General features: G+C 50.9%; 1 protein-coding gene across 1 annotated transcript; it reads left to right on the top strand.

Annotated features, from left to right (window-relative positions):
- The first annotated feature begins 231 nt into the window (after nucleotides 1-231).
- LOC119114860 (zinc finger protein 131) lies at nucleotides 232-20161 on the top strand. The gene is made up of 8 exons (XM_037238918.1): nucleotides 232-274; nucleotides 3322-3507; nucleotides 4659-4835; nucleotides 5128-5152; nucleotides 5410-5429; nucleotides 5517-5727; nucleotides 6691-6774; nucleotides 19614-20161. The coding sequence occupies exons 2-8, from the start codon at nucleotides 3322-3324 to the stop codon at nucleotides 20159-20161; spliced, it is 1251 nt and encodes a 416-aa protein (XP_037094813.1). The 5' UTR covers nucleotides 232-274.
- The last annotated feature ends 3716 nt before the right edge of the window (nucleotides 20162-23877 follow it).

Below are 23877 nucleotides of genomic sequence, written 5' to 3'. Positions count from 1 at the left end.
GGCCCCTACGCTCTGAAAGTTGTTGGGGGACTCCTCCCCACGTCCCCCTGGATGTCACCGCCCCTGCCCATGATCTAAGGTCACTTTGGGCTATATATCTGGTAAGCTGTACAACTCTCAATAGTAAGATAGCTAAAATTTGACTTAACATACGTCATCATCAGCTGGCTGACTCAACTTCAAGTACCGCATCGCAATGAAAACCTGCGTCACATTCACAGGCAATGTTCGATTTGAGAGAGAGCGACGTGCTTCCTGCGTTATCGCCGTTGATGTAAGTATTTTCGTAGGACAATTATTGTGAGATGGCAGTAATCGTGTTTTTTATGTGATGTGGAGAACAGTTTATAACGTTATATAGGTGTGTATGAGCGTCGCGTCATAGTGCCGTTGAAATTCCCACTAGCTAGTCATTGTTACCGTCGCTGTGTGATCCCAATAAATTTGGGCAGTCGCGTGTCTCCTTTCGTGTGTTGGTTAGCGCCCACTGAGGTGAAAAAGTGAAGACCATTTAATTTAAAAAAAAATTCGGCGGTGGGAAAGATTTGATGTCCAAGATAGGAGCTGAACCCCACAAATCCGGAGTAACAGATGTGGCCAGTTGCATGGTGGGCAGGTGGATGATTACAGGGTGCTGTCCCCTATAGGCATCATTGTCATGTTATGGACTGACCTTTTCATGTTGAGCGCTATTAAAAAATTGCCACCAATTGAGTTAGGGGTGCATGCACAGTAATTCCAAATATTTTTTTACTTCATGAAGTTTTTGCAAGGCACCCCAAATATTTTCCCCCAACTCAATCACAGTGAGATGAAAATGGCATAACAGATTGAATAGTGTGGAGGTCAAGCTGCTTGATCAAGACTACCCACAAGGGATTGAGAGGTATTTTATACCTTACAAAGAGTTCAAGCTGCAATTCATTAGGAGCATACCTGTGATACAGTATTATAGACTATAGTCCTGTATATAGTCCAGTACTATAGAGCTCACAAATAACTGATGATATACTAATGGTTTGTTCAAGGTAGGCATAGGAACTTTTTGCTGCAAAAGAGCATTATACATAACTTGTCTTCTTCAAGGCAGTGGATATTGCAAACAATCTTAAAGCAGGTACATTACACTCTTACCTTCAAGCTTAAATAATTTTGGTAGTGATTGATGTCTGAACACTTTAGAGGAGCAGCACAATGCTCCTGGCCTGCCAGCTCCATAGTTTTGACATAGCCAAACTAATGTACATTGTCAAGAGCCCTAAGAAATGTAGCTGCAGGGAACATTTATCTGTTTTGTAAATATGCTTCTCAACATATAATTGTTTGATTGTCCTCATGCATTGTACAACTTAGATTAAAAGAGAGCTGACTGCTGTTGTATCTGGATATCTGGAAATGATGATTACTGCTGTTGTGTCTGAATATCCAGAAATGATGCTCACTGCTGTTGTGCCTGGATATCCAGAAATCATGCTCATTGCTGTTGTGTCTGGATATCTAGGAATTATGCTCACTGCTGTTGTGTCTGGATATCCAGAAGTCATGCTCACTGCTATTGTGTCTGGATATCCGGAAATCATGCTCACTGCTGTTGTGTCTAGATATCCAGAAATCATGCTCACTGCTGTTGTGTCTGGATATCCAGAAGGCATACTCACTGCTGTTGTGTCTGGATATCCGGAAGTCATGCTCGCTGCTGTTGTATCTGGATATCTGGAAGTCATGCTCACAAATACCACAAGATCATAAGTGGACTCCTCAAATGGTATTTTTAGCTTTGATTGATGACCAGGAAATTGAAGGGCAAGGTTTGAATGACATTATTGTAGCATCATGGATGTCTGTGTGGCACTGAAATAATATCCCTGAAATGGTCTGTACATCTTGTGTTATGTGCAACTAAGAAATAAGAGGGGCTTAGGTCCTAAGAAGGGTGGGGCTGTGACCTGCACCAAATGATCTTCAAAATTGTTATTTCAGTTCAAAACCCTATATAGTTGTAGAACACTCCCTTCAATAATGTGCACTGATGGTAACAAGTGAGCTTTTTCTATGATATCTAATGCTTGCATAAATATTGTTGAATGTGAGTCAGTTGCTTTATTTCAATGACTATTGGAGCTTCATATCTCACTAACTGCCAGGCCATTTTAAGATGGGGAACAGTCCTTTCTGCAAAGTGCTGCCTATTATTTGACAGTGCTTACCTGGTTGGTAAAAAATGTATGGTGGTAAATGCGCTTGGCCATGCAAAGATGTGACTAGTTGTTCGCTAGATGATTCAGCTGAAACACCACGTCTAGTAAGTTACATGTGGTGCCTTTGTGCCAGGCTTAGATTCTAGCTTTTACCTGTAGCCTGTTTTTGAAAAGTTGAGTGGACCTAGAGTTTTAAATTTTAACACCAACTTTCCAGAGGTGCCCCTTAAACTTGATGTTGACAAACACATTTTAACCAAGGTTAAGCAGGTTTCAGCTGCTATTGAATTTTGTATTGAAGCGTACCATTTGCCTAAACTGGCTCACATGCTGATGTGTTTTTATTATTTTGGTCTGGATAAAAATGCAATAGTCCACTGACCTACCTCAACAAATATTCAAACATTCAAGAAGTGGTCTTCAGGCTGTTCAGGTTTAGGATTGGTTGGACTCTTTATAAGCTGTGGTTGCTTCATAGCAAGTGTTGACTCCAAAGACCAAGGATGCAGGACCAGGGATGACCAGGGATGTAGGGAAATTTGCTCTGGCAAAGGTCATTGATCACCACAGTGCTGTCTATGATACATGTCTGCTCCATGCACAGTAAAGGCATCATCTTTAAGGCGACATCAGATGTGATGAAACAAGTTACTTATAACTATTGGTGTGCTTTTAAGTAGAAAAGATGGCTGTAGACACAAAAATTCCTCTGTTAAGTGAATATGCTGCTTAATGTGTCATTGTTTGACTACATCATCACATCTTGCACAACATTAATTAAGAGTCAATTGACCATCTTTTTATCTGAAATTCATGCTCAGAAACACTAGATATGAATGACTGGACCATTATATTTTTCTTGGTTTTGATTGTCACATGGCTTTTGAAATGGCAGGACTCCAGTGACGCTATTATGACATCATGAATCCCGAGGTGAATTTCAAATTCTCTATTAGCAATGCTCTCCCCATTCTTGCGGGTATGGAACTGAGAAACTAGAGGGGTTTATGTCTTCAGAAGGACAGGGCTATGAAGTGCTCCGAAAGGTCTTCAAGATGGCTATTTCAGTTGAAACCCTGATATAGATTTGGAACACTCCCTTTAAACTCATCTCTGACTTCAGATGATGGATGGCCAGAAGTTCTGCCTCAAATGGGATGGCTTCCAGAGCAGCGTGACGTCACTGTTTGACTGCTTGCGTCATGATGGCGAGCTGGTGGACATCACGCTCTGCTGCGAGGGCCAGCGGGTGCGCGCGCACCGGATGATGCTGTCTGCCTGCAGCCCATACTTCAGGGACCTGCTCAAGGTAGGATTTGTGGAGACTTAGTAACAAAGCTCCCGCATGTTGGAGGCACGGAGGGCTTTCTCGGGTCGCGCAGTCTCGTCCTGCAGCCGCCTGTCGCCGACCATCGCCGCCTCCCGCACGTACGACGGGTGTCGCACCAGACGACAAGATTTGGACGGCTGTTGTGTACTCATCGCTTGCTCTGCGCTGTGAAAAGACGGGAGGGTTGATGAGGTGCGAATTTGGACGCGTTGTCGTCATGTTTTAATGTTGGTTTCATGTTATTATTATGATTGCAACAAAATAAGCGTTAAGCCACTCGTTGAAATGACTCGGGAATACGATAAACTGAACTGAACAAACAACACTCTTGTTTCACACCAGACTTGCAGGGTTGAAGACGTACATTGTCACATGTGTATTGTTTGACTGTCTTTTTTTGTGTTTTATACATGGATGTTCAATGTTGTTACATGACCTTTACCTAGACACATGCTCCTGGGTCATGATGGTGATGACTGGTGTGTGCATTCAATGTATAGTTTTTTGCGATTGCTCCAGTGTGGGCAGGGGAGTTTCTCTCCCCCTAAAGAGAGACATGTCATAGTCGTAAAAAGCAGAGGACGAACTGTTTTTAGATGGAGTTTGCCATTTCAGATGTGGAACAGAACGCATCAGCAACATGTACGTCGGTGTGCATTAACATTGAGTGGTATCATTTCCGAGCATACGCGTATACTTCGCAAGTGCGAGTGTGACTCAGCTCATTCAGTGCGGCTAGAATTACCCATTACCAAGGTACCTAGAAGTACCCATTACCTGGAAGTGCCCATTACAAAACGCTGCTTTTTTCATGATACAGAAAGCGCGGTGAGGGCACGTAAAAACAGGCTTAACATACAGGCAACATAGGGTTACATTAGTAAGCACAGTTGTGTGAATTCGTAGCCACATGGTATAATTCGTCGTGTAATTGGGGATTTACGACGCACTCAGCTGCTGAGGCTATATGGCGTCGCTTGCCTCTCACCCTGGCAGGAAGGGCGGGCACCGCGGGGAATCGAACCCCGTACCTCTGGTTTCCCAGACGCGCAGTGGCTGACGCAGACGCGTTAACCACTACACTACCGGCACCTTCGCCACATAATAGAAGTCGGTTCCTGTGTTTGCAGGACAACCCATGTCAGCAGATGGTGATCTTCCTGAAGGACACGTCGGCCGCCGACCTGCGGGCCATCATCGAGTTCATGTACAAGGGCAGCGTGAACGTGGCCCAGAGCCAGCTGGCCAGCTTCATCAAGACGGCCGAGATGCTGCAGATCAGGGGTCTCAGCGGGGATGAAGAGAAGGTGGGCGGGCCGACGATTGCGCTTCGACTGCGAGAGAACCCGCTCGAATCTTGATGTAGGAAAAGTTGCGTCCGCTGTCCCCGTATGAAAGACTCGGGTCGGTACCTGGAAAAGACTAGTGCGTCATAACATTATGCTGTTTCGCAACGTTTTTGTCATTTGGCTCGTAGCTGCCTTGAGCACGTCTGGTGTGACCTTTTGTGCAGCTGTCCACGTCTGCGGTGCCAACATTCCGGGTGCCGTTGACGTGTCAGGCTCGTCGCCGCGTGACGGTCGTTCGCGCCTGCCACAGCCACCGCCGCCGGCGCCGGCGCCCCGTCCACCGCCGGAGCCGCGCCTGGCGCGGCCCGAGCGGCGTCCCCCGCCGTCGGAGCTGCGCCCGTCCTCCGGCGATCAGCGGCTGGCGGCGGCCGAGCCGCGCCAGCCGTCCAGCCCGCCGGCCAAGCGGCGTCGGCCGTCCGGGCCGGCCGACGCGCCGCCGCTGCCGCCCTCGCCGCCGCCGCCGCCGCCGCCGCCTCCGCCGCTGCCGCGGCGGCCGGAGACGCCCGTGCTGCTGTCCGGCTCGTCCAACCAGTCGCCGTCGTCGCCGCCGCCGCCGGCGCCGGAGGCGGAGCCTGGAGCCGGAGCCGGCGGCGCCGCACGCGCCCGGTGAGCCGCCGGAAGTCGCGGGAGCCGGCGGAGCCGCGCGGCCTGCTGCGAGAGCCGGTGAACGCGCGCGAGGCGCGCGGCGAGCAGGAGCCGGACGTGATCAAGGTGGAGAAGATCGACCTGACGGACGAGGACGAGGAGGGCAGCCTGGACGCGGCGCTCGGCCGGCTGGCGGAGTATGAGGGCGCCTACAGCGGCGAGACGGGCCCGGCGGCTGACAGCCACGACCTCACCGTCGGCAACGGTGAGTTATGGACGACTATTGACGCACGCAGCTCCGCTCGGTTTGCGGTCCGTTGGTGTGGTTACCGGAACGTTATCGCCAGGGGTGCCTAGTAACCGGGAGGAAGGGGGCGGGGACGTGGTAGGCTGTCGTAGGGAGGTCCACGGCTACCAAGTGCTAACAGCATGACGCGGCTCCGTTGTCACCGACCTTGCAGGCCTGCCATTCAAATAGCACCAGGAGTGTAAAAGCACGTATCGCCTGCTGTGGGCACCGACATTCACACGGCGCAACCAGGTGCCGGTTTTGAACGGCCACTCAACCGAACTGAGCAAGCTGAGGTGAAGGCTTGTTTTTCCCTTTGCTCAACACCAGAGGATCGCGCAAGAGAAGCCGAGAAACGACGTCGCACCCGGAACGCGTTTGCGGACTGGCCGCCGACTGTCTGGCGATCGCTGCCTCGATCATTTCCGCAGTCATTTCCCCAGCAGCCCAGACCGGGTAGACTGTCGCGTCATGACGTGGCATGTAGGAATCCGTCGGCAAAAGCTGTCTGACGAACTCGAATGACTCCCTGTCTGACGAACTCGAATGACTCCACTGAGGTAGTGAGGTTACGGTCTTGACAGCAAGCTGTGCTTCGAACGCATCCCTACCCCAGGACGGCCACTGCGAACCCTTCGGTCAGATTCGAAAGAAGTGTAAAAATGATGCAGAACATGTGAGCATGAACATGAACATGTATCGAATGGTGCATGCCCAACAGCGCTCACTCTCCGTCAGTGGCGTTTTCCACTCCGCGTTAGCCGTGTGTCGAACCAAGTGATGCCTGCCTTATAACGTTAACGATCCGTGTGTGTAACATGCGCGTGACGTCGGCGCAGCAGGAGTGCCCAGAAGCCCAGTAACTAGCTGGTTCGGCGTCGCCTGCCACCCCATGTGGTCCGTGCGCTGAGCGCTGACGGCGCGCCGCGCCTGTTTCAGTGGGTCCGTTCCCGGGCCGGTTCGCCGGCCTGCCGCAGCTGCCAGGGCCCTCGCAGCGACCGGGAGAGGACGGCTCCACCCCAGGTAGGCCTCGCCGCCTCAGCCCACGTCCGGCGCCGGCAGGCCGAGAGTCCGGTGTCGAGGTGCCCGGTCAGACTGGCTGGCTGGCCCGGTCAGACTGGTGGCCCGGTCAGACTGGTGGCCCGGTCAGACTGGCTGGCTGGCCCGGTCAGACTGGTGGCCCGGTCAGACTGGTGACCCGGTCAGACTGGTGGCCCGGTCAGACTGGCGGCCCGGTCAGACTGGTGGCCCGGTCAGACTGGCTGGCCCGGTCAGACTGGTGGCCCGGTCAGACTGGTGGCCCGGTCAGACTGGTGACCCGGTCAGACTGGTGGCCCGGTCAGACTGGCTCCGATGCCCGGCTGGCAGCCGTCTGATGACAGTCTGTCGGCAGTCTTCCAGTTTGTTAGGCTGCTGCCAGTCTGACTAGGTACCAGGTTGCCAAAACTCGGCAAACTTTGTCGTTTTAAGTCAAAGACTTACCAGCTGTTTTGCTCAAATCCAGCGAAATTCGCTCTGTCAAAGTCTGACGTGGCTTGCGGCGTTTTTAAGTCGCCGTTTTTAAGTCGCCGTTTTCACGTGACTTGAGCTGCGGCGCGGCTGCTCGGCGCCCCGTCTTCGAGGACTCTCTGCCTGCCCCGCCCCGATCGGAGGTCACACACGGTCCGCCGTCGAGGCGCCAGTTCAACGCTGATTGGTGTAGGCGGCGGTGACGTCACCTTCGATCCACCTATCGTGACACTGGCTTGCGACATCCGGGTGGCGGCTTGGATTCTGAGCGCTTGTTCAAGACTATTACTACGCTTTTTATGGAAACTCGCTCCGACCATGCGTCTAATGACACAAAACTATCCCATCCGTCTGGCAAGGCCTGTGATATACGAGCTCGGAACGAAAGCACTTCAGAGACATGTTGCGAAGATACGTCTGTGTACGTCCCTACGTACAACTGTACGTCGCGCATCAATACCGTACAATCACGCATCAATACCGTACAATCAGGCATCAATACCGTACGCCGTGCATCAATACGGGATTATCACGCATCAGTACCGCACAATCACGCCTCAATACCGTACAATCACGCCTCAATACCGTACGTCGCGCATCAATACCGTGCAATCGCGCACAATGCCGCACAATCACGCATCAATACCCTAGGTCGCGCATCAATACCGTACAATCTCGCATCAACACCGTACAATCACGCATCAATAACGTACGTCGCGAGCGCATCAGTTAGTGATTACTCGCATGTATTCAGTTCAGACAAGTCACAGCATCGGTGCGGTGCCAGCAGCTTCGCACTGTTTTCTGACGTAGGCTTAAAGAGGCGTGAGGTTCTCCAGACGGAATCTCACTGCGCGCGATCAGACTAAAATGTTCGTTGGCTGCCACTTTAAGGCTGGCTGTTGTGTATTGACACATTATATCAAGGTCATGCCATGCCAGTTCAACCAGTCGAGGCCACACCATCACCTCAGATCTGAACAAAACCTGCCCCACAGGGTTTTCGTGTGCTGCGATCACGATTCTGAAGCTTGCACGTTGGCGCCCAACCGTTTTCTGTTGATAATGATGCCATAAAATAGCGTAATAATGGCAATGCGCGAAGTAACATGATTTTTTCACAGCACATTTTTGTTCGTCGGAAAACGGAATTGTAGAATCATTGCCAGGACTGAGGACTCGCTACACGCTGCGCAATGTGAATGCGATCACAACCGGACGGAGCGGCGCGGTGCGGCACGCCCGGCGGACCGGCCCTATGTGCCACCCGGCCGGCCGTCCCCGCGCGCCACCCGGCCGGCCGTCCCGTGCGCCACCCGGCCTGCCGTCCCCGCGCGCCACCCGGCCAGCCGTCCCGCGCCACCCGGCCGGCCATCCCGCGCGCCACCCCGGCCAGCCGTCCCGCGCGCCACCCGGTCTGCCGCCCCCGTGCGCCACCCAGCCGGGCGTCCCCGCGCGCCACCCGGCCGGGCGTCCCCGCGCGCCACCCGGCCGGGCGTCGCCGCGCGCCGCCCAGCCCCTGCGGGCCGGTCCGGCCCGCGCTGACTCTCCCGGCAGCTGTCGGCCCCCTTCTGTGCTGGTCTAGAAAGGCGACACCGGACGGATTGAGTCCCTGTGTGAAAGATGATTGCGTCGTGGCTATCAGCCTTCTTCTCCATACCCAATGATATCGGCAGTCTCGGGTGTGGCTCACTTAGCGGCGTGAGCTCTGTGCGGTCTTACGCGCACCGCGTTTATGAAGCCTACATATCTTTCGAAAGGCATGGTTTGCGTCAACCCGTTTAATTTGAGGTGTAAAGCGACCATTGAATGGCTGCGATGTCATCAAAATCTTTATTGTTGGCCACTGTTCGCTTAGGGGGCTTGTATCCCGGTCACAAGTTATGCGTAAAATGCGGAAAGCAGGTCATCGAGGAGGGATGCTAGGGCCATGGACCTACCACATCAGGGCTTCGACCAAACCGAACCCGTCCCAGTCAGGCCGATCGAGCCCGCCCCCACGGCCGGGCACGTGAAGTCAAATCCGTCACAGCCGGGGCCCAGACCCGGCTCCATTCGAGGTCTTCTGAGCAACCCTTCGAACCCGGTGTTCTGAAATGATGGGATGTCGTGTGCCTGTCATTGTCCCAGCCTCGTTCACTAGTCAGTGCGGCCCGCAGTTATAGGTGTATCCAACGCACAACAGCTGTCACGCTCACTCAGCTGTCTGGCATTGCCGCTGTCACCCACTCAGTGGTCGCAGCGACAGTTGTCACGCTCACTCTGTCATTGCCGCTGTCACCCACTCAGTGGTCGCAGCAACAGTTGTTACGTACACTCTGTCATTGCCGCTGTCACCCACTCAGTGGTCGCAGCATCAGTTGTCACGCTCACTCTGTCATTGCCGCTGTCACCCACTCAGTGGTCGCAGCATCAGTTGTCACGCTCACTCTGTCATTGCCGCTGTCACCCACTCAGTGGTCGCAGCGACAGTTGTCACGCTCACTCTGTCATTGCTGCTGTCACTCACTCAGTGGTCGCAGCAACAGCTGTCGAAACAGAAATTACCTTGATGGTAGCGTGGAGTTTGTCCTGAAAAGCGTACAATTGACGGCGGGATAGCAGTGGCTCTTACGCATGCTTCGTTCCACCCTTACTGCGGGACAACTGGGCGTTTCGTAAAGCCCCAGCGACAACGTTGTTCCCATGCACAGAGCAAGAAACCGATGAGACTCCGCATGACGTGAAACATGCAACATTTTTCACTCAGTTCAAGGTCATCTGTTGATGCGTGCAATTTTAGAAGACATGGCCTGTGGTTTACTAAAATGATGTGCAAGGGTGGAATCTCAGGTACGTTTTGGTGATAGGCCGTTTTAACTTTCGCCCGCTTTCCTCTCATTTGTAGTTGCCTGTAACTGTAAGTCACTGCCGTCACAGTGCTAAAAATGTTCTTTAGTACAGTAGAAATTATCCATAATATCTAACTGGATATCTAACTGGCGGGATATCGAACTGGCTGACGACATTTTGTACACACCATGTATCTGTCTAAGGTTAAAGGCGGGATCTCTAGCTGGCTGACGACATTTATGCACACTATGTATCTGTCTAGAATTAAAGGTGGGACCTCTAGCTGGCTGACGACATTTATGCACACTACGTATCTGTCTAAGATTAAAGGCGGGATCTCTAGCTGGCTGCGTGCTGACACTTTGGAAAAATCTACGTCTCTGGTCTGAACGCGTCATAGACGCTTCATACGTATGACGGTCTATCCAGACAGAGCTCACGCCGCTAAGTGAGCCACACCCGAGACGGCCGATATCATTGGGTATGCAGGAGAAGGCTGATAGCCACGACGCAATCATCTTTCACGCAGGGACTCAATCCGTCCGGTGTCGACTTTCTAGACCAGCACAGAAGGGGGCCGACAGCTGCCGGTAGAGTCAGCGCGGGCCGACCGGCCCGCAGGGGCTGGGCGGCGCGCGGGGACGCCCGGCCGGGTGGCGCACGGCGGCGGCGAGCCGGGTGACGCGCGAGGACGGCAGGGGCTGGATGGGGCATGGGGACGGCTGGCCGGGTGGGGCACGGCGACGGCTGGCCGGGTGGCACATAGAGCCGGGAGGAGTCCGCCGGGAGTGCCGCACCGCGCCGCTCCGTCCGGTTGTGATCGCATTCGCGCTGCGCGGGTTGTAGCGAGTCCTCACTTGCTATTAATGGTTCCCGATATATAATTGACCGTCACTGCCGAAAATAAAGATTTCTTACGGATCGGAGGAGTCGTGAAATTTGGAAATGTATTGCTATTAGAATATCATAGTAGTGCAATAATGTTGTCAATGATGCCACCGGCCTATAAATTGCCTGTCAGAACGTTTCATTGCCGGTATGATGTTTTCCGGCAAAAAGTGTTACGGTTGCGGATTAACGGTTGACTTGGTGAATTTCCGTCATTGCGTGACTTTCTGAGGCCACCAAGGGGAACGGCTAAGCGCAGAGGCATACAAGTTTTATAATCGCCAGCAGCGCACATGATAGCCGAGCTCTTAACCAACTTTTGTACAGCTTTTGTGCAACTTTTACCAGCAAAGACAAGTCGGTGGCCCGACTTTTGTCCAGATGTGACATGGCACGTAAAATTACGCTGTTAGTGGTTGAGTTGGCGTGGAATGAGCCTCCGACAGTTGCAGTATCTCACACAACACAGACCAGTATGTCACGACATGCCCCGCAGCGCGAGGCCCGCGGGACAGTGGTGTGACTCGTCGCTGGCTCACCGCTCGCCAAGCCAGAAGTCTAGGCCCGACCTGTGTCTGACCTCCGATTGCCGCACTGTCTCTGGCTGTGCTCCACTGTCGCTGACGTGTTGTTCCTGTGCTGACCGTTGTTTGTCGCCCGTGCGTCACCGCTCGTATTCGCGGTCGGGGTGGCGGCGGCGGGTCGGCCGCGGCTGTGGGCTCGGGAGGGGTAGTCTGCTCCGGCAGTGCCGCGGCCCAGACCCACACTGAGTTTGGTGTGCAGAGTTTTACGTGGAGTAAGACGCGCCGGATTGTTGTCATTGTCAAAGACGGCCCCTGCTGTTCGGAGCGGATGCAACGTTTGATCACGCAGACAGCGCTTCCTTCAAATAGCCTTGGTGTAGATGAATGGCAGGGCAATGCAGCCAGACGCATCAAAAACCTTGATTATTTGCCAACGGCAAACAACTCCTAATTCATGTATCCCCCAAATAGGCATATTTTAATAACCGCCGTGAGGAGCGTGCTCTTGAGACACATCCCATTTAGCGCCCACGCTAAATGGGATGTGAGCATCCCATTAGAGCCCACGCTGACGCAGACAAAAACACCAGAAACTAAATGCGAAATCAGGCACGTGCACACCGAAACTCCGTGAGACGAACGCGTAGTCCGCCGCGACCTCGAGAGGTCCGCAGTCGCTGACCTGTCATTGGCCGGCGGCTGGCGTCCCTTGCTCAAGTTTGTTCACATTTTTGTTTCTCAGCCGAGTCGGAGTTACGTCATTGCCGGCCCCTCATTTCCGTGGGTGTAAAGCGCCGGAGTCCGCACTCCCCGAAGCGGACGCCAGATAGAATGACGCGCTGCAAGTAGGCTGTTCGGTTGACATTTTGTGTTGGGATGCCCTTCACTATTCTGGTACATTCAGCGTATCACACGATTCAGGGATGAATGGGTACGCACACACGCACACGTTAGGACACAAGAGAGAACTTTTAGAAACTTCTATCCCAAGTTGATTATCTGCAAAGGTTATCCGCCTTTTTTCCCAAGGAGTTTCGGTTTCGTTTCCTGTTTTTTATCACGTCTGCTTAGATTGGTGACGAGCGCCTTGCGTCTGCTTGTATTCCTGCTTTCCTGCCTGTTTAGAGCCGTGTCCTTGTCATGGCTTTGTCTCGTATGCCACCTAGGCCTTCGTGCTGACGGAGTTGCCAGGTAATTTAGAACCAACGGGCATTGGCACCCTCGCTGTCTGGATGGGATAGACCTGGCAAAACCGTAAGGACTGATATTGGCCGCGCGGTTCTTAATATTTACGGCTACCAATTTTGCGTCTGAGGTCTGAGTCATCTAAACGGCCTGGCATTTTCAGAGCCTGCGTATAATTGAGTTACAGACTGGCCGTAATGCTGCATGCAGGAAACAGTAAAACGAATAATGACACAAAAATACGGCGGTCAACCACTTGGCCTTAATTTTCACTGTCACTTCACTTATGACAGCTGACTGACCTATAATGCCGCTTTCAAGTGAGCAACAGAGCCCGCTAGAAAACGTATAAACCCACAAATTACACTTCTAGGTCGTGTACTACGAAAAACCGACTACACCAACCTAGGTCGTTGACTTATGTGACATTTTCAGGCTAAAATAAGGCCTGGTTGATGACTCTAGTTCCTTCTTTATTGTGCCTGTTATGGGCGTTATGCAACCGCGCAGTAAAAGCGCCCGAAAGCCCCAATTACTACTTCTACTAAATTGGACCGCTATAGCACTTCAATAGTTGAAAGTGAAGATCAACCAAGTCGGCAACCTACACATATTACTTGCAACGGAAAGGTTAATACGATTGGGGAAACAGTAACAACATGTAAGAACTTCACTGGGGCGCTTGCTTGATTGCAAATGCTGCGTGGAACAACGTTTTGGTCCGATAAACTGTAGCTAAAAGCCATCTGTAGTATCGGAGTAAATGCTGCGTGGAACAACGTTTTGGTCCGATAAACTGTAGCTAAAAGCCATCTGTAGTATCAGAGTAAATGCCGCGTGGAACAACGTTTTGGTCCGATAAACTAGCTAAAAGCCATCTGTAGTATCGGAGTAAATGCTGCGTGGAACAACGTTTTGGTCCGATAAACTGTAGCTAAAAGCCATCTGTAGTATCGGAGTAAATGCTGCGTGGAACAACGTTTTGGTCCGATAAACTGTAGCTAAAAGCCATCTGTAGTATCGGAGTAAATGCCGCGTGGAACAACGTTTTGGTCCGGCAAACTGTAGCTAAAAGCCATCTGTAGTATCGGAGTAAATGCTGCGTGGAACTACGTTTTGGTCCGATAAACTGTAGCTAAAAGCCATCTGTAGTATCGGAGTAAATGCTGCGTGGAACAACGTTTTGGTCCGATAAACTGTAGCTAAAAGTCATCTGTAGTATCGGAGTAAATGCTGCGTGGAACAACGTTTTGGTCCGATGAACTGTAGCTAAAAGCCATCTGTAGTATCAGAGTAAATGCCGCGTGGAACAACGTTTTGGTCCGATAAACTGTAGCTAAAAGCCATCTGTAGTATCGGAGTAAATGCTGCGTGGAACAACGTTTTGGTCCGATAAACTGTAGCTAAAAGCCATCTGTAGTATCGGAGTAAATGCTGCGTGGAACAACGTTTTGGTCCGATAAACTGTAGCTAAAAGCCATCTGTAGTATCGGAGTAAATGCCGCGTGGAACAACGTTTTGGTCCGGTAAACTGTAGCTAAAAGCCATCTGTAGTATCGGAGTAAATGCTGCGTGGAACTACGTTTTGGTCCGATAAACTGTAGCTAAAAGCCATCTGTAGTATCGCAGTAAATGCTGCGTGGAACAACGTTTTGGTCCGATAAACTGTAGCTAAAGGCCGTCTGAAGTATCGGAGTAAATGCTGCGTGGAACAACGTTTTGGTCCGATAAACTGTAGCTAAAAGCCATCTGTAGTATCGGAGTAAATGCTGCGTGGAACAACGTTTTGGTCCGATAAACTGTAGCTAAAAGTCATCTGTAGTATCGGAGTAAATGCTGCGTGGAACAACGTTTTGGTCCGATGAACTGTAGCTAAAAGCCATCTGTAGTATCGTCTGGACTAAGAGAAGCGTGAGGTATCGGTGCATGTTGGAAGTCGGTCTAACGTACAGGTTGGTTGCTCTGTGATATCTTGGATGATTAATGTATTTTTACTTTACGTGTTCGTCTCAGACACTTCTTCAGATTGCGATCAACTTTTCAGTTAGTTTATTTTTATTATTGTATGTTTTATTCATTGTTTTATTTTATTGTATTAATGTGCCGCTGTTCTCTTTACTTTGTTGTTTCTCCTCGCGTAAGTCACGTCAATCGTGCTTGTCCGTCGCTGTTCAGCCGGGGGTACCGTAGCAGCGAACTCTCTTCTTGCTTGACCTCCTCCTTTGTTTGTTCTCAGTGAAGTGGCACTATTTGGTGGCAAGTGACACTATTTTGTGGCTTTGTTTTGCGTAAAGTGGCACTATTTTATGCTCCGTCAGCGTTTGTAACTGCTCAGGCCATGGGCGTTGTAGCGCTCTGTTACCGGTAACTATGGCCGATGGAGGGGTTTTGTTGGGTAGGGTGTATCCTGGGTTTCGCCCGTGGACGGCTGACTTAGGTCTGTATTGCCCGTCGAGAGCGGCCTCATGTAACCTTTCCGTTGGTGCCAGATTGCGTTTATTTTTCACACTCAACCAATGCTGTATTCGCGGATTCTGAAGTCGTCAGAACTAGGGATATTTACCGGGTGGATCGATGGGACCAGCGGGATTGCTAAAAATGTCATACGTCGTCGTAGTCTGGCCCATTATCGGGCTGCCGCCGTGCAAAACACATCTGCATTACGCCTTTATTGAGGCTATTGTACGCCCAGGCAATTTTTTACGTCGTTTTGTCGCTGATCGATTTTTTAGTGCCATTGGAAGCTGGTATGCGCTTGGTGCGTTTGGTGAGAAGATTCGAAACCATCTGAAAGTGTGTATAACTTGAAGATGAGGACAACGCGCACGGTGATTGGAGAGAAGACATCAGCGTGTTGAAAGGTGGGTACTTTCCGCTTCCGTGCGAGATTCATTACAAACATGGTTGTCGTGTTGACATGGGATGAGCACTTTGCGTGCGGTGTGCTGAAGGGTCTTGGATTGTAGGGACATTTTTGGTCTGGTTCAGACCTACTCCGTGATAATTCCGCTGACGGGCTGGCCTTAATAGGGGTCCTCGGAACGCTGTATGGTTGAGCTTGGATATGGAAAGCCCCCGTCAGCCCCTCAGAGAATGACAGGGACCTCAAGCGCGCAGTGTCATTTATAATACGGAGTCGAGTGCGGAACATTCATTGGGCGGTGGTATTGACTAGGGCGTTATAGTCGAGACGGAGCGCAAAGGAGTCGCGAGATGTTGCAGGCAGGTTTTGTCTGTGTTGAAAAGCTTGTTTTTGGAATCAGAAGTTCCGGCCATTCTAGGAAAGTATGGTTTGAAAACTGTTCAGTGGGCCCAACTCCGTGGAGATCAGAACTCAGCGATTTTTGCACAACATGCAATTTAGTGGCTGTGCCTGGATGCGCCGAGCAACAATGCCAACGCCTTTTGCGTGCGTGGACATAGCTTAACCTCATGTGGATGCTCAGTCGAATTGGCAGAATCATAACTATGATGGGATCCTGTTCGAAATTTTGCATTTTGCGCTCTTATCCTGAAAAACTGACAGTCAATATACTAGGAGTTGCTTTTTAAACGACGACACACGGTCTTGACACGTTGATTTCTCAGGACTTCACTTGGTGATATGGTGTGTACTAGTTTATTGTCAATCACATTTGTATCGTTAGGGACTGCGCGTACCGAATACGTTTCTGAGCTAGCTACATGCGTAGAATTGTGTGGCGTGCTCTCCTGATTTATTCGCAATGTCCCGTGTGCCAGGGTGCTCTTTATGTTGTCCGCAAACTTGTGAATTAGCATGGGCCATATGGAAGGCTAGAACGCGGCGGTGGTGCGTTGCAGACGGCGTTCTGTAATCCAAAGCGTAATTGCCGAACATAAATCACATTTACAATAGGCCAGCCGTTTTGATTTCTGCAGTTTGAGGGCTACGTTGTGAAATCACAATTTTTTACTTTTGAAGTTCAGCCCCGCCCTTGAGGCGATCGGAAACAAAGAAAAGTCGCCAGCGTTTTGCATTATCAGTTCCAGTACTTGAGGTAACTTAGATTCAATCATTGTGTCACTGTCAATCATGTCAAAGTTGCCATGGATATGGAGAAGTTCTGAACCGCGGCGGCAATGTTTGTCATTTGAACATATCCACGACGGGAAATAGGAAGATCTTTGTCGTGTATGGAAGGGCCACTTTGAAATATGACGGCCTGGGGCGCATGCAAGCAAGCTCATATGTCGGCTTTGTCCAGTCACAGTTCGCCGGTGCTACTGCCATTAAGGTTTCAGTAATCCGCGGCTAAAAAAACCCTCTATGGCTACTGAAATAGGTGACAAAGCTATGGTAATTATGTTTTTGTTCAACATGTTTACGTCTGAGATGGAAATGTTATGTAGAAAAGACGGTATAAATAGCCTTATTACTCGTCGAATAACTGGGAGAATAAAGAGATAGATGTATTGGTATTTCGGCAACATGCATGTATCAGGCGGATATCACTAGTAACTTGAAAATTGTCAAGTAAGACGGGCAATGAAATGAGTCTGAGTCAATGTGAGTCTGATGAAATGAGTCTGAGTCAATGTGAGTCTGATGAAATTGTGCGGCTCGTCACTTCCTGTCTGCACGCATGGGAGGGATTTGAAATGCCAGTACGCTAGAAATGCTGCCCTGCGCTGGCATAAAAAGGGCTGCCATCTTTGTTGGAGCTTTTCGCGCTTGCAGGGCAAAGTGTGTCCCTGTGCCCACAAAAATGAACTAAAGCAGCGTTGGGTCCTCTGTGAATTTCGAAGGGCTAACATTTACATTCTGTTGTCATGAAGCCATCGCCGTTGGCGGTGAAGCCCGTGTTCAGCTAAACACATGGTTGTTCACAGGTCGTTGGACGCCAGGCCACGCCGCAGCAGGAGGGGCGGGCTCGCCAGTCCGCTGCGCCCTTCACAGCCGTGGGGTTGGGGCGCTGGAGAGCAGCAGCACATGGCCCGGACAGTGTCAGAAGGACGACGGAGGATGCTGTGGGTCTGAGATTGGACCGTTGTTCTCGGAAGACATAGTACGAGTGGAGCCCTACGAGTAGAGCCGCATAGATAAGTGTCACGGGGTCAAGTCTTGCGTAAAAGGAATTGTGTCGCGCGCGTGAGGAGAAAGTTCAACAGGACTTGTCGGCCGTGTTGGAAAGAATTGCTTCTGTAGTGCTTTTTCATGCTGTTGCGCATGTAGGGCTCACACTCCCAGCCTGCGCATTTCGAGGTACACCTTATTGTAATGTCTTGTCTGCCCACAATAATGTTCCCTCCAGCCAATGGCCGTTTTTATAATGCCCCCATTCGTCACAGCGAGGTGCATAACGTAATATGTCTGAGGGCGGATGTCAGTGTTTTCAATCAATTCGGAGCTCACAAAAGGGAGATATGGCGGGTAGATATGGGGATACAGAGATTATCGGAAGCCTTGAATGTGGATAGCGTATTGATCTCCACTCTCACAAAGCAAATCTGGTTACGTGGACCGATAAGTGGTCACCTGTGTGGAAGCTCAACTTCAGCAGACATCTGACACACGTGTAGTACATTTTCGGACTTTTGCACTACGTCGAAGAACTGCCTGGCGCGTTTTACCGCCTCCGAGGTGCCCCTGTCCTCGGAACACGTCCGCTCTGGCGATCGAATATTCCCTTCCGGCTATTCTTAATGTATTGCCCACTTAAGATAACTTGAGATACTCGTTCATTCAGTTACGGCCAAGGAAAGACCTGCTTACCGCCGGCTTATCACCTCCCCGGGATTCCCCGTCGGTTGGTGTCGCCGTCCGCCGTTAAATTCAACTTGTTATTTGTAGTCGTTTTGACTTATTGTCACGAAATCCCAGCTTCACTCGTGATCTTCATATCAGTCTTGTGGGATCATTCTCTGGCTGCCATGTCGACTCGGGCTCGATCCGACCGCTGGGATCTGACCCATGTTAGTGGTGCCAGAAGAAAATAGCGGCGCATGAGCGGACTGTCATCGCTAGATTGGTGAGTCTTTCAAGGTGTCACGCTCAATACACCTTATTCCTAACACATTGTTTCAGTCTGTCCATGAACGTCGGGTGTCTGCATTGGAATGTTTGTCTTAGAATGTGACATAGAATCACAGTGGGTGCCGTGCTTGAATTGGAGAGCAAAAAGGTGTCAGTTGGTCGCATTCCAAGATAAATTACAGCGCTGCCTGGTATTGAGCCAGATTTTAGACCATGGTCCATTGCGCTCTATCTTTCAATGCCTTATGAGATTCTATCCAATTTGTTCCTTTAAACACCCGTCATGCGCCAAGAAGTTGTTCTTTTTTAGCCAGCTTATTCTCTGCAGACGGTTTGCTCCTTTACAGCCTGTATCGCTGAATTGTTTCTGTTACTTTGCCCTGACCACGCCGAGGTGTTCTTGAATTGGGCTTTTCGATCAAGCGTGTAATGGAACAGCACATTGACGTAATGGGTCACGATAATATGATGCAATTACACTTGTGAAGATGTGGGTTTCGAACCTGGCCAAGACACCTAAATTTTTGGCGATGCGGTCAAGCTGCTTGCCACGAGCCTTCAATTGGCTTTATTTTAGCCGTGTACAGAAATGGCGGTGAGCTATGGCACTAAACGTACTTGCGCGCTACGGAACGTGAACAACATGCCTAGGGTTAGAGCATCTCAGTAAATGTGGTCTCGTGTGCGGGGTGTTATGTTTCGCCCTTTTGTGCCGAACGGTGACCGTACAATGTCTTTTGTTTCTAGAAGCTAACGAAGGCGCGCGCATAGCATGCCGATGAGACACGCTGGTGGCCAGAGCCAGATTTGCCTGACACTACTCATCACCGCCTGCCGCAGCTCGTTTTCTTAACTCGCCTTTCCGAATTCCCCCGACGAACTCCGCCGAACTCCCCTTGTAACTCTGTCTGCTCCCATTTCCGTTTCAGCGCGTCCGGTCTCGGTGTGCCGCGAGTGTGGCCGCCAGTACTCCAACCGCCAGGCGCTCACGCACCACATGAAGATGCACGAGGGCCTCACCACCTGCCGTCTGTGCGGCAAGGTGCTCTGCATTGTGGCTCACCTGCGGCGCCACCTGCAGACGGCGCACCAGCTGGCGCCTGAGGCGGTGCGCCAGCTGGTGCCCACGGCCAGCAAGGGTCGGCTTCCGGCGCACCAGCTGGCACCTGAGGCGGTGCGCCAGCTGGTGCCCACGGCCAGCAAGGGTCGGCTTCCGGCGGCCGGCTGGCAGCGACAGCCGGACGTGCTCCGGGCACAGCAAGAGGCGTGGCGCAGGCGCGTGGAGGCGGCCGGACAGCGGCAAGAGGAGCAGCAGCGCCGGTTGTATGAGGCGCCGGGGCCCGGATCGGCGCGCGGCGTGGCAGCGCCGGCAGAGGCGCAGGGCAGCGGCAGGCTGCGCCCGCTGGGGGATGCGGGTGCGGTGGTGCCGACGGAGGCGCCAGAGGAGCAGCAGCGCCGGGCGGCCGTCACGGAGTGACAGATCCGCGCGCGTTGCCGGTGGCATGACTTGCCGCTGCGAATGGTGTCGACTCAGTATCGAGACAGGAGGAGACATGGAAGTCAGCTGCCCTGGCTGGGACACCAAGCTGGGCAGAAGCGTAGCCGAGCGGGGCTTCGAGGCACGGTTTGGAACCTGGACCACCCGGAGGCGGGAGTCCCGTGTTATTAGTTGGGTCGAATGTTGCAGCTCTCCGCATATCGTGCTACATCCGGAGACGCGTGGTTCAGACCGTTGGGATTATTGATTTTGGGTCCCTGAGCTGGTTTTGTGTGCCGTGCCGACATTATTGTGTGTAGTGTGGTCGCTGCAGGGATACAAGTGGGGTCAACTGGCTAAAGCCCTTGCCACTAATATGAGGTGGTGCGGAGAATCCGTTTGCCCTTAGCGCACATGTCTTGCACCCGCGCGTTTGGTAGCATGCCATGTGCCGGTTAGTATACGCGCGAACAGGGATTAAGCGCGCTTGGAGCCGAGCGTCGTGCTTCCTGCCCGGGAGGAATCTTGATCGTTGATTGAAAGCAACTCTTTTGATGACGTGTTCATGCACTGCGGGTTACAACATCTGTGCGGATCCCGCTCACCGTGCTGATTGCACTTGCCCTCGCCTATGTGCTTGTTTGCGTTCATTGATCGGCGGCGCGTTGTTGAGCGCCGTTCAGAAGCTAATTAACAATGCATAGATGAAGGTAGAGTTTTACCATTGTCGAAGCAAAAGAATTTTACCAATGAATGAATGAAAGTTTTATCAATGAATGGATTTTACCAAATGCAAATCGCCTTAACAGATGTTCATAATTGGCTGCTTACATCAGGACTGGTTCCGTAATCTTAGAGTATTTTAATTTTATTCTGTTGGCATCAGTCATCTTTTTTAAGTGGATAACGACAGTAATTTTGGCACTGGACGGCTACTTCACTCGAATCACTCGCATATCGTTTTCATACGTGGGCTGGGGTTCGCGATAGGGTCTTATGCGAATGTTCTACGCGAATTACACTGCAGACTTCAAGTGATCTAACAGGGTGAACAGAGTACCATTGCCTTAATCAAGCCGTGTGATTGTGGCAGGGGGGTCTCCATGTGGTTAAAGTGCAAAGTGGTGAAGTGGGTCATTAGTTCGGTCAATTTAATTCGCCGTCGTTTGTTTTTTTATTGGTTATTTGATTGATACGGTGACACGGTAATAAATTCGCATGTGGATTGACGTCGGCTGTTTTATTCGTGCAAGGGCGCCGCCACCTGCGAATTGGGAGCAACACGTTGAGGTAGCCGGCGTTCTCGTGGTGTTCATATCTTGGCCCATGCTGTACCAATCTGCATCTTGTGACGTAGCGCGCATTAGCCTGGCTGCTGCTATTAGCATGGTTACACGCAGAATAAGGAATGGCTGTTGGTGTTCATTTCAGATGTTTTTGATCCTACGATTACTAGTTACTTCGTTCTTCTTTAGGCGTGTTAACACGTGCTCGGTTGGGGGCCAGTTGCCCCCCCCCCCCTTTGGGTTTTCTAGAACAACTTCCGAACGGCGTACCGTGGCGGCGCCAAATTTGATCTAGCTATGAGCAATTCAATAACCGATTGTTTGGTATAAAGCATGTAATGTACCTTTGAAAGGTCGCTGATCTAGGGCGAAATTAGTTCATGACTGTTAACGAAGGCGATTCGTGGGGCATTGGTCAATCTGACGCGATAACGGGTGCTAGACAAAGCCAGATAACTTTGAGATGTTTTCTTAGGCGATGAAACAGTTGAATTTATGAATACCTTGGGTCAGATATAAGAAGAAGACCGTTCCATTGACCTTGGGTCAGATACAAAGGTCTGACCGAGGTTGAAGCCAATTTGCTTTTCTAATGAAGAATTTGCTTTATGGGGTATTTTTGACGCTCATGTGGAATTTCTCGATCATGGGACGTCAACAAACGTATGATTTGTACTTAACAAGGGTCATAGGAGGTCACTGACCTAAACTGACCCCAATTAACCATTTGTTATTATTTATGTTTAGTTCTTTTGTTTAGTGTATTTTTTAGTTTTAGTTTATTTTTAGTTTATTTTATTTATTTTTAGTTTAGTTTGGTTTATATTATTAACCATCTGCCGCTTATTTAACTTAAAATATGAAAGTAACAGCGAAGGTTTTGAGCCCATGGACCACGGGATGGAAGGAAGATCCCATGGACCATTTGAAGGATAAATGAGATCGTTGGACCTGAAATGGTCTCGAGCTGCCCTTTTTGGAAGGGGTTACTAGGTTAAAGATGATTATATCAAGTCTGAGCGCATTTCGGATGCCAATCGGGAGTTCGCAATTGTGAACTTTTGTTGGCGCTGAGGTCATTACCTAGAAATCTCAAAATTTGACACAAATAACGTGGCATGCATGCATGCCTTCTCTGGACACTTTGGTGTGTCTCGCTGTCTTGGTTATTTGAGATCCCAGGAGAATCAAGTCGACCCCCAACTGAGCGCGTTGTGCTCAATGAGCAGCCCAGGCGTGTTTTAACGCATAACAAGGCTGCTAAGCAACCGCGTTAGCAGACCCCATACTGGGGCACACTCGGAATGATGCTCAGCTTGCTCCCATCGAAGGGTGTGGGCGGATGACGCTGTGCATTCTGATTAGTACCCTGTGTCCGGACCCGAACGAGGCCACGAAAATTCTGATTAATCGACTATATGATTTCTCCCCGTGCATCCCGTTTGGCCCTTATCCTACGGCAGTGCTCAGCGCCGCTTGCCGCAGGCCGTTTCCGACACCCGCGGAGTTTTGGCGCCGACCGGTGGTGTGCTCTCGGCTGATTTTGTTCAAACCCGACCATGAATTGGCATTTGATACGATGGTGGCTTTGTCGTCAACTTAAAGGCAGCTCTGAGTATGTTTCGTCATGCTCGCTCCTTGAATTGAAATAATTATGTTATTAATTGGTCTCTTTAACCTGTCGCCAAATTTATTTCAATAGTAGGGCTCACTGTTAGTTCGCGCTCAGTGGGAAATACTGATCAGACTAGGTGAAATAATGTTCTGATCCGTCCGCTTCATTGAGTTGCTGCCAGGGAGCTGGGACAGTAATTCTGTTTCAGATTTGGTGATCATTGACGCTGAAGTATAATGCATGTATTTTAATAGTTCAATGGAACAATAGTCCGCAAAGTGTTATCATTATCATTAACATGAATGCACGCTGCTGTCACGCTTCGGAAGCCCCAAAAAAGTCGTAATCTCGGGGTATGGTGATCGAGCATGTATGCCATGAGGCAAGTTAGAAGCTATTACCCCCACATCGATAATCACGCACTACCTGTGCTGCCGTGTTCTGCGTTGGATAGTATGCCACCTGCAAACCAAAAACATTCTGGCAATTGCAGAATTACCATTCTGAGCACAGCGCACGCTATGCGACTCTGATCCCACCTCTGCCACCAGTGTGTTTCAGCTGCGACATCTGCGGCCGCTCGTACCGGCACGGGATGTCACTAAAGCTTCACCGCAAGGTCCACGAGGGGCTGACGACGTGCCGGCTGTGTGGGAAGGTGACGAGCAAAGTGGCTCACCTACGGCGCCACCTAGAGACCGTGCATGGGCTGCACGTGGACGAAATTCGCCAGATGGTTCCCACGCGCATACGTCTGCCGTAGTACGACCACCAGCCGTTCGCGAGCTGTCCTCATCAAGCCAAGTCTGTGTTCC

Source organism: Pollicipes pollicipes, unplaced genomic scaffold (assembly GCF_011947565.3).
Source record: "Pollicipes pollicipes isolate AB1234 unplaced genomic scaffold, Ppol_2.1 Scaffold_1600;HRSCAF=1878_pilon_pilon_pilon, whole genome shotgun sequence".
Taxonomy (NCBI): Eukaryota; Metazoa; Arthropoda; class Thecostraca; order Pollicipedomorpha; family Pollicipedidae; genus Pollicipes; species Pollicipes pollicipes.
This window is presented reverse-complemented; position numbering and strand designations above follow the sequence as displayed.